This window comes from Choloepus didactylus, chromosome 2 (genome assembly GCF_015220235.1).
Source record: "Choloepus didactylus isolate mChoDid1 chromosome 2, mChoDid1.pri, whole genome shotgun sequence".
Classification (NCBI taxonomy): Eukaryota; Metazoa; Chordata; class Mammalia; order Pilosa; family Megalonychidae; genus Choloepus; species Choloepus didactylus.
The window spans coordinates 246,240,681-246,253,645 of NC_051308.1; the positions used below are offsets into that span (position 1 = coordinate 246,240,681).

Consider the following 12,965-nt stretch of genomic DNA (forward strand, 5'->3'; position numbering starts at 1 on the left):
CCAGCGGTTCCTGCCTGGACACAGCTCTGCTCTGTGGGAACCCCCCAGCTGGACCCCCAGGGAAAGTCAGGCCCCAGGCCATGCTGTCAGGACAGGCAGGTTTGGACACGGCTCCATCCCCTGTGGGCCTGGGAGGGTCCGGCCACCACACCGGGCGCCGCTGGCTCACACCTTCCCTGCTGTCCCCAGCTTTCATTTTCCACCCAGGTCTCCTCCCAGCTTCCTCCCACCCCAGACAGCTCAGGGAGGGGGCAGGGGCAGGAGAGAGAAGGGGTGGCGGCCACTGCTGGTTCACTGAGTGGGCCCCCCCAACTCCCCCAGCCCCCCACTTCCCCCAATCCCCCACCCCTGGTCACACTGCCCCTGCCTAGAGGGACACAGAAACCCGCACCGTCCTTTCCACTTTCTCAGCCTTTTCCACTCGGCAAAACGAAGGTGGCCACGTCCCAGTCGCAGGGCTGCAGGGAGGGCCACGAGAAGAAAGAGCTTTGCATGGATCCCGGCGCACAGTAGGTGCCTGGGAGATATCAGTGCACAGGGGGAGCCCAGGGATGGCGGCGCGCAGTGGGAGCCCAGGGATGGCGGGTGCACAGTAGGTGCCTGGGAGATATCAGTGCACAGTGGGAACCCAGGGATGGCGGCGCGCAGTGGGAGCCCAGGGATGGCGGTGCGCAGTAGGTGCCTCGGAGATATCAGTGCACAGTGGATGTCCAGGGATGGTGGTGCACAGTGGGAGCCCAGGGATGGTAGCGCGCAGTGGGTGCCTGGGAGATACCAGCACACAGGGGGAGACCAGCAAACATCAGCACGCAGTGGGTGCCCAGAGACGGCTAGAGCCAGGCCCGCAGGGAAGTCTGACCTGCAGTTCCCCAAACCATCTAGTGTCCAGCCCGGCTTCCTTCTGATAAACCTGGCATTACGTCCACGTCCCTGGTTCACAAGTGACCCGTTCCCGAGTGAGGGAGGGTCTCAGATTGTCACTGGTGTGTGCATGTGTGTGATGCAGATGACAAAATACCATTTAAGAAGTTGGTATTCAGGGACGTCTCTTAAATACGAAAAGAAAATATTTATTTCCTTTTTCGCTTGTGAATCAGAATGCTCTATTTAAAGAAAGTACCCTCTGCTGGGTTGTGGCTGGGTTATTACCCCTTAAGGAAATAAAGGAGCACTATCGGGGAGGTATTCTTAGTCACTCTCCCTTTTTTCTCAAATTCCTTATATACCCGCTCTCGGAGCGGGCCAAGGACAGTGCCAGATTCCATGCCATTCCTGGGCTAGAGACGTCTGGACCTGATGTCATGGAAAAGGGTTGGGGACTTGATTCTCTCACTTAGCTGTGAGCTGTGCCACGAGAAGTGGGCACCCGCGTGCCCATCACCCCCAGGCCCTCCCACGAGCACGTGAGTGGGCTCGGGTGCAGCCCCTTTCTGCCCGGACACCCTCCTCCCCAGCTCAGGGTCCTGCACGGCCTGGGGAGAGGACCCCCAAGCCTCACCGCCACCACCAGTCCCATGGCACTCACCCTGTGGACACACACTTGGCGGCACACAGAGGATGCGGGTGCTCGGCCGTGTGTGGGTTACACTTCCATAAGCACATTCAGAAAATCATTAGGAGAAAGGAGCCCTGTAGCGTTTCTCGGCCTAAAATAAAACTGTCCAGACAGCCAAGACAGAGGATGGGGCAGCTGGGGTTGGATGAGGGAGCCATGCGGAAGGGACAGAACACAGAGCGAGCTTCCCGGGACAGGCCCCAGCCACACCGCGAGGATCACCAGGTGGGTGAGGGGTGCTCCCGGGAGGGGCCTCCAGCGCTGGGGAGAGACGACCGTCTAGGAAAGTGTTGGCTCTTAGATGATAAAATGGGGGGCTGAGAATCCCAAACCCTAACGTGTGTGGCTGTGGGGCGCTGGCGGGAAGCTGCAGAACGGGGCCTTTATATTTTTAGACCCGTCCCTGCCCCCTCTGCAGACTCCCGGCCACCACACCCCGCAGCAGCCGCGCCTCCTCCCCCTCACGGCTGGCTGGGAATTAAAAGAATAAACACTAATGCGATGGTTCCAAGAGCTGCGTAAAGGGGAGCACGGTGTCCCCCCAGGTGTCCCCCCAGGTGTCCCCCCAGGTGTGCCAAGAGGAGCAGGTGCCAAGCTCAGCTCCTGCGGGAGAAGCCCAGAGGAGCCAAGCCTAGGGCCCCATGTTGGCACTACGGGCAGGTGCCTTTGCCGCCAAGCAGGAGGCTCTCCATGTATGTGTGTGCGAGTGTGTGTGAGGGTGCAAGTCCACACATGTGAGTGTGAGCACGCAAGTCCATGTGTGTGAGTGTGATTCCATGTCTGACTGCGAGCCCAAGTATGAGTGTGTTAGCCCATGTGCGAGAGTGTGTGGATCCCTGTGCAAGTCCATGCAGGTGAGAGTGAATGTGTGAGTGTGTAAGCCTGTGTGCAAGTGAGTCCTGCACGTGAATGTGAGTGTGTGAGCGCGTGTGTGTGTGCAGTTCATGTGTGTGAGTGGGTGAGCCCATGTGTGTGGGTCTGTGTGTGAGTCCCGTGTGAGGGTGTGTGAGCTTGTGTGTGAGTGTGCATGTGAGTGTGTGTGATCATGCATGTGTGAGTGTGATTGTGCCTGTGTGTGTGAGTGCAATATTGTGCAAGGGCTGAGGGTGAGGACAGAACTGGACATCGGGCACAGGGACACTCCTCGGGGCAGCGCCCGCATGGAGCCGGTGACCGCAGCCCACACCTCCGCATGGCGAGTGTCCTCGGCCAACAGCCCCCAGCAGGACCCCACCCCTTCACAGGGGCCCTGGAACATGCGGGCAGCGGGGTGGGGGCCCCGTGGGTGAAGCCCCCAGCCTGTCCCAGATGCCCCCAAGCGAGTGCAGGAGGGGGGCTGTAAAAGCTGCCCCCTCTCCTCTCCCACCTGGTTGTTCTCAGTGCCACGGCACGTTGCAGCCCCGGGAGCTTCCCCAGGCGGGCGGGTGTGCCCCATGGCCTGACCGGGATGGACGCTGCCCAGGATGCCAGACCCACTGTCCTAAACAGGGCAGGAGATGGGAAGGCGGGTGCCACCGTCGGGCCGCAGCCCCGCACCCTGAGGTGGGACCTGGCACCGGCCTCTCTAACATCCCCAGGGCACCTCAAGATGAGAACCACCAACCTAGAACTCTCCCCAGACACCCGAGAAAGACTCCACAGAACATTCCTGAACTGGCTTCAAGTACAAGCAGACATAAACTGCCAATTACAACTTTCCATCGTATGCAGAACTCTGCATCCGTGGCCGGGGACCCGAGTCTAGCAGCCCCCCAACCCCAGGAGCGTCCGGCACCCACCCGGCAGGCACCCCACGCACAGCCAAGCTTCCCCCTCGCCAGATGCCGAGGCTGCGGGGCCCCCTGGGCTGGATGGGGGTGACCAGGCCTGTGACCCCCGACAACGGGGTGTGCCCACCTGGCCCAGGCCGGGCCCTGAGGACCTGCGGATCCCGCCCCGGCGCGGGCTGTGGCCTGTGCTTCCCCTGGAGGATGTTTCCTTGCTGAGCCTCGGGGCCACGGGCCGCCCCGGGGACCGCGGCTGTTTTCCTTGGCGCTGCCTCCTGGGACCGGCTGCGCCTGGGTGCGGAGGGGGTGAGAGCTCGCCACTGGTTCCCCCAGGGCTGGGCAGGAGCCCAGAGCCCCAGAAGGTCAAGATGGGGGCTACTGAGGGGGACTGAACATCTGGGGACCCTCACACTTTCAGCAAGCCCTGAAGCCACCCCATCCCGAGCTGGCTGTGTCCTCTGGGCTCTCTTCCCAGCCCCGTCCTTCCTAACCCTGAAGGGCACGGGACTCACTCGGGGTTGCTCCAGTGGCCCGAGACGCCGCGTTTCCAGCAAGCACCCGGAGATGCCGGTGCGGCCACACTGTGCATCGAGGGTCTCTGTGGCGATACGTGACGCTGATATGGCTGTGTTCAAGCAGACCCTGACTTCCTGTTTGGTCACTGTGCAGGGTGTCTAGAAAGCTCTGAAGCAGATTCCCAGTGTCCAGTCGATCCCAGGCCGGGAGGGAGGTGGGTGTTTGCTTGGGAACAGGGTTCACCCCGGCCTGTGTGCCGAGGGCCGAAGGAGCTGCACACGACCCTCAGGCTCGGACAGCAGAGGCGGCTCGGTCTGGCCCCTGCCCCGGCACCCAGACCGGCCATTGGGACAGTCCAGAAGGCGAAAGCCCTGGCCCTCCAACCCCACCCGCTCCCCACGGCCCCTCCCTCGGTCCCTCAGGGGCCTTGGGGGACACGCAGGTCATGGTGGTCTGAAGGAGGTGCTGGCCCTGAAGCCTGGTAACTGACACACAGCCTAGAAGTTTCTCTCCAGGTTCTGCTGGCTCAGAATCCAGCCCGATTCACAGGTGCAGCAGCCACACCTTGTCCTCCCTGACATGCCCACATCAGGCCAGTCCCCAAAACGGGCAGACCCAGGCCTTGGGCAAGGAGGAGCGAGCGTCGGGGGTAGTGTGTGTGTGCTTGAGAATCCACGTGCACGAGGGAGGGTGTGGGCAAGACGGGGCCACAGACCCCAAATCCGAGGCTGGGATTAGGCCTGGCCAGGGCAGTGAGGGTGCAGCTGGGTCAGTGCAGCCGGGTGGGAGCCACCAGCCCAGCCCCTGCAGACCCCCCTTGCCCGGAGCCCCTCTCCTGCCTATGAGCCGGAGCCTCCTGCCATGTGACAGTTTGGTTTCAGCCCCGGACTCGGTGTATTTTCCCGGAATGGCCTTTCTGTGCCTGAGCCCCATGCCTTTAAAAACCCCCTCTCTCCATTCCCCTCTGGGCTGTGGGGTGCTGGGGGCCCAACCCCCCTGAGGTTGCCACCCAGGGGTCTCCGAGACCCACGTCAACCGGCTGCCCCTGGATTTCATTGTTGTCCACTACTTTGGACCAAAAATCACCCTCCAAATGTGCCTTGTTTTAGGTGTGCTCAGCCAGCACCACCCAGCGAAGCCAAGCATCACTTTTCTAAAACCTCATGTCAGTGGAGAAGCATGCTCCTGGAGAAGATTTATTTTCTCTCGATTACATGCCTGTCTTCAAGGCCAGGGTGTGGGGTAATAATTGAATGTTAACTCTGCAGAAGCGTCTCAGAATCTGAGCGATCAGGGCTGGGGCAGCCTTCCGCAGCCATCCCCAGCCCAGTCCACCGGGCGGCTGATGGCTCATGGACCCCTCGTGGCCATCACCGAGACCCCCAGTGGACTGCGGGGATCCCGGGGGAGACACCTGGGGGCCATATTGTTGTAAAGCTGGAGAACTGGGGTCCCCTGAGGCCTCCGGCTGTTTCCCTGTAACCCAGAAATTCCCGCAGGCCCCAGCTCAGAGTTTGTTGATTGAATCATCACGTATATAAAATTCAGTGACGAATGCCAGGGATGAGGTAACACACATAGGCAAAACTTCAGAAAACTGAAACCCTGCCCATGTGTGTTAATTGGCACCCCCAGATCCTTAAACAGAGGCCACCACATTTATTCAACAGCTGAGGTTGGGGTGCAGCTCCGGGAACTGGGGTAGCCATGTGAACTGGCCCTCCAGGGGTCTCAACGACACAGAAATGCAGCGCACACGTGTGGGAGGCCATCCCTGGGCAACTGCAGAACGTCGGTGTGGAAACTGCTGGCGACCACCTCCCCCAGACCCCCATGTCCCCACCCGGGTCCCGTACCTGGTCCAGAGCTGTAAGGGTGTGCAGAAGGGGTTCTGGGGGTCAGAGGCACTGGATCAGCCGAGGGGCAGGGGGGCTTTAAGGAGAAGCTGCAGGCAGGGCTGGGCCTTGGTGGGTGGGTGGGATTTTCAGTTTGGGGTCCGAGGAGAGGGGCTCCATTTCCCGCGAGTGGGGGGTGGGGGGTGGGGGTGGCAGCACTGACCTGGGCTGAGCGTCACCGCAGCCATCACTGCCCGCCACGCCAGGAGCCCCAGGGCAGGGGGCTTCCCAAGGAGCCCCTTCCCCAGCCCCTCTCCCTCTGGGCTGTCACACGCAGCCATCACTTAATTAGCAAAATAAACAGCACGATGATAAATGTCATGATTTACTCAACTAATGATGGAAGTCATTGCCTCGTTCAGACCCCAGGGGCGATGAAATGCAATCTGGGGTGATTTATTCCGGGCGTGCTCTGCGGCGGCAGGTGGGCTGCAGGAGAGCGCGAGCCCACCACGTCGGGGTCGCTGGATGGCTGGGAATCGGGGGGCCCTCCTGGAAGGGGGGACAGACCAGCCCCTCTCAGAAGGCTCCAAGGTCCCACCCACCCCCACAGGCATGGCCGGTCAGCCCAGAAGGGGGATGCTGGGCAGGGGGCATGCTCCAAGCACCAGGCCAGGGAGGCCGCAGCCCCCCCGAGCTCAGCCAGCTCGCGGGCCCGCGTGTGCCCACCCTGCCAGCTGGGGTAGGAGGGCGCGACCTTGCCCCTGAAGGTCGTAGCCGCCATGACCCCCGGGCCAGGGCTGTGGCCGGCACCCCCAGTGGAGGGGTCAAGTCTCCCGAAACCAGGCGCGCTGATCAGCGACACGGCGGGATAAAGGAAGTGGGAGCTCTTCCTCTCGTTCCAACCGAGGAGCCCAGAACAAGAATTTTGTTCTGAGTGGAAAGAAAATGGTTTCCATGGTGCCCGAGAGTGGCGGTAGATTAATCAATTTAACATTTGCTGGAGGCCGGGCCTGGTGAGAGGCTGCCCCTGGGCCAGGGCGGGTGTCCTGCTGGGGTTTGGCGCTGCGGACCCCAACCCAGGCCCCAGAGCCACAGGGACGGACCCCCTGGGACCCGAGTTTCCATCTTGGCTAAAATGTCATCACCTGTTGTTTTCCAGTAAATGAGTACCGGGTAAACTAGTAAAATCCAATTACTCCAAATTATACATCTCACCGGCCAGTGTGACGATGCACCATTTTATATAAGTACGGAGAGGAATCTGGGGCGCTTGTGAGCGTCCCCTCCTTCCCGGCCATCCCCGGCACCCAGAACCTGCCCTGACAGTCCCTGGCTGGTACCCGGCCCCACGGCCGCTGACACCTGCTCATGAACGAGCCGCTTGGCTGTTTCCCACATCCGGGCCCAGCTGGGACAAGCGCACACCCAGGGGCGGTCGCTCCGCAGACACACACACGCTGGGCATGGGGGGCGCGGCCAGGCCCGTCCCCATCGCGTCAGGCACTCGGGGGCTACTAGGAGGCCCCTGTCTTTGTCGGGAACCAAACAGAAGGGGCAGCAGAGCCCGGATTTTCCATCTCTAATCTCGGGCCTTGTTTGCAACGAGTGATAAGGAGACACGACAGGCGGCTCAAGGACTCCTGGCGACGCAGGGAGCCAAGGAGAGTGCCCTCTCCCCCCGGCCGCCGAACTACCTCGAGGAGGGCGAGAAGCAAAGCGAAGCAGTGGCAACCTGCTCCGGGACACACGTGGAAAATTCTGGCATGGCTGCCTGAGAGCGGACAATCGATTTTCTGCCCCCAGGACCCAAACGGAGGCACAGGAAGTAGAAGAAGGAGATGCCTCGTCCTTAACGACTTATCTCTGGTGGCCGTGGGTGCAGCCTGGACTTCCGGGGTACCTGCTGCCTCCTCTCCTTCTTTGGGGGACGTGGAGGTCTCCCCCCAAACTCCGCCACTGGCTCGCAGTAGCAATGACGCCCAAACCCCCTCGATGGGGGGCGACCAAGATGGGTCAGGAAGACAGGTGGAGGCGCCCGAGCTCACACCGAAGAGAAGGTCAGCCGAGACAATGCTGGGGTGCGTCCAGAACAGTACGTGAGGGTGCTGGATGGAGGGCAAATATTTTCAAGCTCCAGCGTGCCCCGTAGCCATCAGGTCACGATCACAGAACAAAGCACGCTGTGGAAATCCGAGGCCTGCTCGGAACCAGGCGCTCCCTCATGTACCCGGGAATAAATGATATCGCAGAGTCAACAGCTGCACAGATAACTGCCGCTGCCTGTACCAACCGGGCCCGCGGACCAGTGCAACGGGCGCCCTTTCTTTACAAAAAAGCAAACAGAGTCTTGTATCTGCACAGACAAGAGCAAAGTCATCTCAAGGTCATCCGAAGCACTACCTGTAGGATTCCTTTACCCTTTCCCATCTAGAAGCCCCCTGCTAGTTCCAGGTTTCCGGAGCTTTCTGAGCACTGGACAAACACCCTTGAATTCCCCTGCACATAGAGGCATGGAAGGGCAGGACACTTCTTCAAAAGCCAGTTCCGCTGCCCAGTCAGGAGGGCTCACCCGCCATGGGTGGAAGGAAGGCTTTCCTGCTCTCACGGGGCTCCCTGTGGTCTGTAAAGTGGTGTGTGACATGCCCACGGGGGCTGCCACTCTGAGCCCTCCCCATGCCAGCCTCACCGGCCCCCGGCCCCCACCAGTCTGTTCCGAGGGTGACCCCGGATCCCACGGGGTGCCTCTGCCCACTCGGCCACCGCCTGGGGACAAGAGGGGACATGCCCAGGGCACACCCCAGCTTGCTGGGCAGTGACACCCACCACTGGGGGTGGCATGGGGCCTGACCCGCCGAGCCCCCTGGCCTCCCCACTCACTGCCAAGCCCATGGGCAGAGTGCTGGCCCAGGAGGGACGTGCCCGTGGGCTCTGTGTTGGTGACCGCCAGCCACCGCTTGCCTTGGCCTGCCGGGAGGTCCCAGGCTCCCACAGCACCAGCCTCACCCACAGGGACCCTGCCCCCCTCTCCTTGGGACGGGAACATGGGCTCAGTGCTGCTCGGTGGGGGGCAGCATCAGGGGCGCCCCGAGCATCTCAGGGGGGATTAAATGCTCCTGGGCCCGGGGGAGGTCTCGGGGCCTCCAGGAATCCCAGGACGGAACTTTCCAGTGCATTCTCTGCCCCTGAGATAAAGAGGCATAAGACACAGGTTTCTGAAAACAATAAAGTATTGCAAGAGGGACAAAGCCAGAACCGCATTTCTGCTTACTCTATTGGAACAAGAATGAAATCGAGAACTTTCCCAAAGGCACCTAAATGTCCGGAAGGAGGAGAGGGGCAGCCCCAGGACCCCCGCCCCCCCACTGTGGCTCGCTCCTGCATCCTATGCTGCCGGGTGTTAGCCGTCTCATCTCTCAGCTGCGATATCAGCCCCTTCCTAGAAAACTGACCTCAATCCAGACACACCTGATGGTTGTGAAACACGCAGCAGGAATCTGGGTTTGCCTCTTCCACCCAGGCAGGGCCCTGCCAAAAATCCTGCAGAAGCCGGCCCTGCAGGGCTGGTGGGAAGTTCACGGCCAACCAGGGGGCTCTCGGCCTTGCGTGTCCACCTGGAGAGGCCAGAGGGCTGGGGCCGAGCATCCCAGCAGTCTGAGTGGTTCTCCTCCACACACTACGGCACCGAGCCATCCTGAGGGGCACCCCGGGGGCTCCAGCACCCCTCCTCTAACAGGCCTCTGCGTTCCCATCCCACCCCACAGCAGGTCAACCCCACGTAGGCTCCGGAAGCATGAAGCTGGTCAATGTCAACCTCGTCAACATGCACCGTGGGCGCCGTGCTCTGCAGAACCTTAGAGAAGCAGCCCCTCGGGGCAAGCGGGAGGCAGACGCCTTGGCATGGGTGTGTGCGGGGTGCTGGGGGGGCACGGCCCCCGGTGTGTTCCCCGAGTAGCCCCAGGCTGCCCCCAGGAGCACCCCTGGTCCCCGGACATTCAATTCTCTCCCCATTCCCAGCGCCCATGACCCGAATGGAAGCACGGGGCGTTTCAGACATGAGCTCACTGAGGATGCATTTCCGGGTAGAGAGCTGGCGCGGCCCGCAGCGGACGACGGGTACCCACCAGGCCCGCCGACGTTTCCTGGATGGCGTGACGCGCGCCTGGGGGAGCCGAGCCTGGGAAAGGTGGCACTCGGAGGCCCCCTCTGCCCACACCGCCCGCCCAGGGGCCGCTGCTGCTCAGCCCGGCTTTATAAATAGATTGAACACAAGATAAATGGCCACGATCAATCTCACTCATCCGGAGAACGCTCACCTCCCAGCCGAAGTCCGTCTCCTTCAGCGCGGTCTGGGCCGCCACCGTGTACGGGCCGAGGCGCCGTCCGACTTCCATCTTCTTCTTGGCCCAGATCCCCAGGCCGGCGCCGGGGACGGACGACTCCCGCAGCTCGAAGTCTGGCGGGATCGGAATGTCCTCGGGAATGTAGACGGGGGCCTCGTACGGCGAGCCCTCCTTGGGGGTGAAGTCCTCGCTGGTGGGGAAGGGGGAGGGCGGCCCCGTGGGGATGGGGGACAGGACGCTGTCCTCCGTCTCGTCCTCGGCGCTCTCGCCGGCCAAGTGGTCAGGGTCAGGGTCATACATGTTATTTACAACGTCGACGTCACCTAAAGGAGACAACACAGCGCCTTCAGCTCAGCAGCCACATTTACCCCGGGGTGCAGGGTTCGGGGGATCCCTGGGAACCGAGGGTACCGAGAGCCCAGAGACCCCGGACCACCCGGCAGCACCAGCTCGGCCTCACCCCGAGAAAAGTGGCAGTTACTTCCCGTTAGGGGCTCCCCAGGATGAGGCCCCACCACACCCTTTTGGCCACCAGCTCGAGGACGTGCTCGCTCCCTGCTCTAGGTGGGCTGAGGGGGTCAACGAGGCTGGGGCTGGGGTGAAGCCGCTGCCCCCCGGCACCCACCCCGGGGACAGTGGTGAGACTGGTACCCCCGAACTGTCTTGGGGTGCGTCTGTAGCTTTGGAAAGCACAGGCCTGAAGCTCACCCAACATTCTCAGGGCACATGGAGATTTGGCACCTGCTTCCCCTTGGGGTGATGTGAAAGTTGCTCCAAACTGTTCTCCCAACACTGGGGCCACTCTGGGCAGCGCTGTGGGGCCAATGGGGCCCCAGGAGCGTTTCTGGAGGTGGCACACTGACCACTGTGAGGACAGAGGCCGCAGGGCGGAGCAGCCCCCGGGCCAGCCAGGGAAGGTTGATGCCGGGCTGGGGCCACCACGGGGGCCCGGGCGGGGAGGGGGCAGGAAAGGAGAGGGCTGGGGGCAGCAGGGCTCACAACCGGCTCCCCCTCTGCGTCCGCAGACCCCACCCCTGATCCGGACACTCCCCTCCCTTGTCGCCATGATGGTGACCCTAAAACCGTGGGTTCTTGGGCCCCTGCCCAGAGGCCCCGACTTGGCCGCCCGCCCCCTGACGTTGCCTGGAGGAGCAGAGGCTCCTGGGAAAAAGAAACTTGGAGGACCAGGGAAAAGTGGCTCCAGAGCCCTCATGCTGGCTGCAAACAGATCAGCTCAAGAAGTCACGAGTGTTTTCTTTCAAAAGAAACCAAAGTCTTGAGAGAGAGAGAAAGAGAAATCAGGGGATAACACTTATTTAATTTAGCAGCATTCACAGAAGTAATTATGAGGTTTCGAGGGGCCAACAGCTCCTTTCTCAACACTCGCAGAATCTTTTCAAAAACGCAGCTCCGGAGCTGGTGGCGCCGGTTCCTGCACCCCAAGGCCCTGGGGCTGTTTAGGGTTGAAGCCACCCCCATAAACCCTCCCGCGTCACTGCCACATAAAGGTAAATTGGGGGCGCAATTAACACGCCACCTTATTATCTGGAGCTGAGAACTGTGGAGGGGGCTCGCCCACAAAGCCAGGTCGCCGGGGGCTCCTCGCAACGTGCTCCCTCCCCACTGCGAGAAGCGGGGGCCTCGGACTTCGGGGCAACTGGGAACCCGCACTGCTGCTGTCGAGAGCCCCGCTGGAGGGAAAGTGGGGGAACACCCCCCCAAAACGTCCCCGTCAAGAGGCTGCTCATCCACGGTGCGTTTTCTGTTTTCCGCTTGAATCGTATGTCCCCAACCCCTCCGTGACCGGGGACACGGCCGCGGGGGCTTCATCTGCGGCCCGGCCCGCGCTGGGGGGAAAGGCTGCGTCCCCCGCGGAGGGGAGGACGCGGCCGGGTCATGGGGGTTAAGTGGGTGCCCGCGGCCTCCGGGAGAACACCGGGTCTCCGTTCCTCCGACCTGCTCCCCACGGCCCGGGGAGCGAGGGCTTCTCTCAGGGTGGGCGACGGGGGGCTCATGAGGGTGTGGAAGACGTTTTCAGAAAATGAGGCGCCGAGAGCCCCGAGGCCCTGCAGCGGGGAGGGCAACACACACTGCTCGGCTCCCCGGGGCCCGGGCACCCCGCGGCGGGGAATTCAAAGGTCCGTTCCCTTCTCCAGAACCTCCTGCCGGGCTGGACGGCGTTCCCGGGAAGTGGGCGTCCCCGGGCGAGGCTGGCAGGGGCTGCGTCCGCCCCGGGCCCACGGGCGCTGTGACCCGGCCTCGGCGACGGTGGGCGCAGGCCGGGAGGCAGCACGAGGAGGAGGAGGAGGCCTCTTATGACTGGAAATTCCGGCTGCACAGCATCGTGCCCACGGCTTCTCAGGAAACCCCAAAGTCTTTATTTGGGTTTTGTCGTGTTCTCAGGCTAGGGGATCCTAACTGAGCCCGTGATTCCTAGAAATTCTTTCAGGAGACCTAGCAAATTAGTAAAAGCAAGGAGGAGCTGGGCAGAGAGGGTGCCGGTGCAGGGGAAGGAGGGCAGAGGGGCCAGTGGTGGCCATCTGGGGGGTCCTGGCTGCCGGCACCGGGGCCTGGCGGGTCTCTGCCTACTCGGCTAATTCTTGTTGAAACCCTGTCTGGAGGTTTGGCACACGGTTGCTGTACGATCCCGTAAAATGGATCGGAGAAGCAGAGAATCCCGACTGGCTCCCCAGCTCCAGGACCTTGCCGGCTGGTGGTTCACTGTCTCCATGGCCCCGGGATCCTGCCTGAAATCATAGCTCAGAACGGGGTCTCTTCCAGCCACACATGGGAAGCTTCTGAGCCCAGGAAATGGGGCGTCACCCCTGAATGGAGTCACCCCACCCTTTCCCCAGTAAACACCAAACCTACTGCCAGGACTTCAGTCTGTAGGGAGAGGACGGGACTGGCCGGTGGTGTGGGGGGCTCGGCCGCCTGACGGGGTCCCTCC

The 12,965-nt window shown here is 62.1% G+C and overlaps 1 protein-coding gene across 6 annotated transcripts in view; it reads right to left on the minus strand.

The window, feature by feature from the left end:
* Positions 1-12,965, minus strand: part of PRDM16 (PR/SET domain 16) — a 346,584-nt gene that overhangs the window by 230,229 nt on the left and 103,390 nt on the right. For all 6 annotated transcript variants that reach the window (XM_037828713.1, XM_037828715.1, XM_037828711.1 and 3 more), the window contains exon 2: positions 9,989-10,338. In XM_037828713.1, the coding sequence (XP_037684641.1) occupies positions 9,989-10,315 (327 nt within the window). In that variant the 5' untranslated portion in view covers positions 10,316-10,338. The remainder of the gene's footprint in view (positions 1-9,988; positions 10,339-12,965) is intronic.